The following is a 1,384-nucleotide window of genomic DNA, read 5'->3' on the forward strand; positions in this document are numbered from 1 at the left end:
CCCTTGGGGCATGGGGCCGATGAGGTCTAAACCCCATTGAGCGAAGGGCCATGGGCTAACAATCGGAGTGAGTGGTTCGGCGGGCAGTTTTGGAACTGAGCCGAAACGCTGACATTGATCGCACTTCTGAACGAGTGCGGTGGCGTCGGTATGGAGGGTCGGCCAGTAATACCGCTGCCGAATGGTCTTGAATGCCAGAGATCGGGCCCTAGAATGGTCTCCGCAGGCTCCTTCATGAATCTCTCATAAGACGTAGTCTCCCTGCTGCGGGGTCATGCACCGAAGCAATGGTAAGGAATGGCCACGCCGAGAGAGAGTCTGATTCAAGATTAAGTAGCGTGCCGATCGGCGACGGAGAGTCTTCGCCTCAGTATTGCCGTCTGGCAGCGTTCCGCTTAAGAGGTAAGCATATATTGGATCCATCCAGCTTGAATCCTGCCGAACGGCATGTACCTCGCCGTCGGTGGTGCTGCGCCGAGCGAGGATTTCGATCGGCACGTGGCGACCCACGTCGTCGTCAATTGTCGATGCCAGGCGTGACAGGGCATCGGCGTGGCTGTTCTCAGATCTGAGGATCTGTTGAACCTGATACGTGTCAAAGTGGTGTAGCAATCGGCGGGCATGCGCCAAGTAGGCAGCCATCGAAGTATCTTTGGCTTCAAATTCAGTCAACACCTGATTAATGACAAGTTGTGAGTCGCTACATATCCTCAGTTGTCGAGCGCCCATTCCCTTGGCGAGCCGAAGGCCCGCCAAGAGAGCTTCATATTCGGCTTCGTTGTTGGAAGCCTGGAATTGGAATCGGATGGCGTACTAGATGGTCGTTTGATCAGGGGCTTTGAGCATTAAGCCGGCCCCGCTGCCTTGTCGATTGGACGAGCCGTCCACATAGAGAGTCCACATGGGAATTGAAGGGCTATACGTTCCTTCGGTCGGATGGGCGACTGGTGCGGCCGATTTCGGAACGGCATCGTGTGGATTGGATCCTTCAGATGTGGTCATTTCAGAGATGAAATCAGCTACGGCTTGACCCTTCTCGGCAGGCCGATGGTGATAGTGCATGTCGAATTCGCTGAGTTCAATGGCCCATTTCACTAGCCGACCTGATGTTTCTGATTTTTGCAGTATTTGGCGTAGGGGCTGATTGGTGAGAATGGTAATACTGTGAGCCTGGAAATATGGCCGAAGCTTGCATGCTGAGAGAACAAGAGCATAGGCAAGCTTTTCCAGCTCAGGGTACCGAATCTCGGCATCCTGTAGAGCGTGGCTAGTATAGAAAATTGGAAGCTCTATGCCGTCCGGCTTGCGGATGAGTACGGAACTTAATGTCGTGGCCGATACCGATAGGTAGAGAATTAATTCTTCGCCGGGAAGAGGGGTGGAT

General features: G+C 53.8%; 1 protein-coding gene across 1 annotated transcript; it reads right to left on the bottom strand.

The window, feature by feature from the left end:
* Positions 1-243: 243 nt before the first annotated feature.
* Positions 244-729, bottom strand: LOC148295946 (uncharacterized). The gene has a single exon (XM_088250654.1). The coding sequence runs from the start codon at positions 727-729 to the stop codon at positions 244-246; it is 486 nt and encodes a 161-aa protein (XP_088106780.1).
* Positions 730-1,384: the final 655 nt, after the last annotated feature.

Source organism: Prunus avium, chromosome 3, assembly GCF_965620075.1.
Source record: "Prunus avium chromosome 3, drPruAviu1.hap1.1, whole genome shotgun sequence".
Taxonomy (NCBI): Eukaryota; Viridiplantae; Streptophyta; class Magnoliopsida; order Rosales; family Rosaceae; genus Prunus; species Prunus avium.

Bases quoted from the DNA above. Each gene is read 5' to 3' on its own strand.
- LOC148295946 (XM_088250654.1), bottom strand. From the start codon at position 729: ATGGGCGCTCGACAACTGAGGATATGTAGCGACTCACAACTTGTCATT.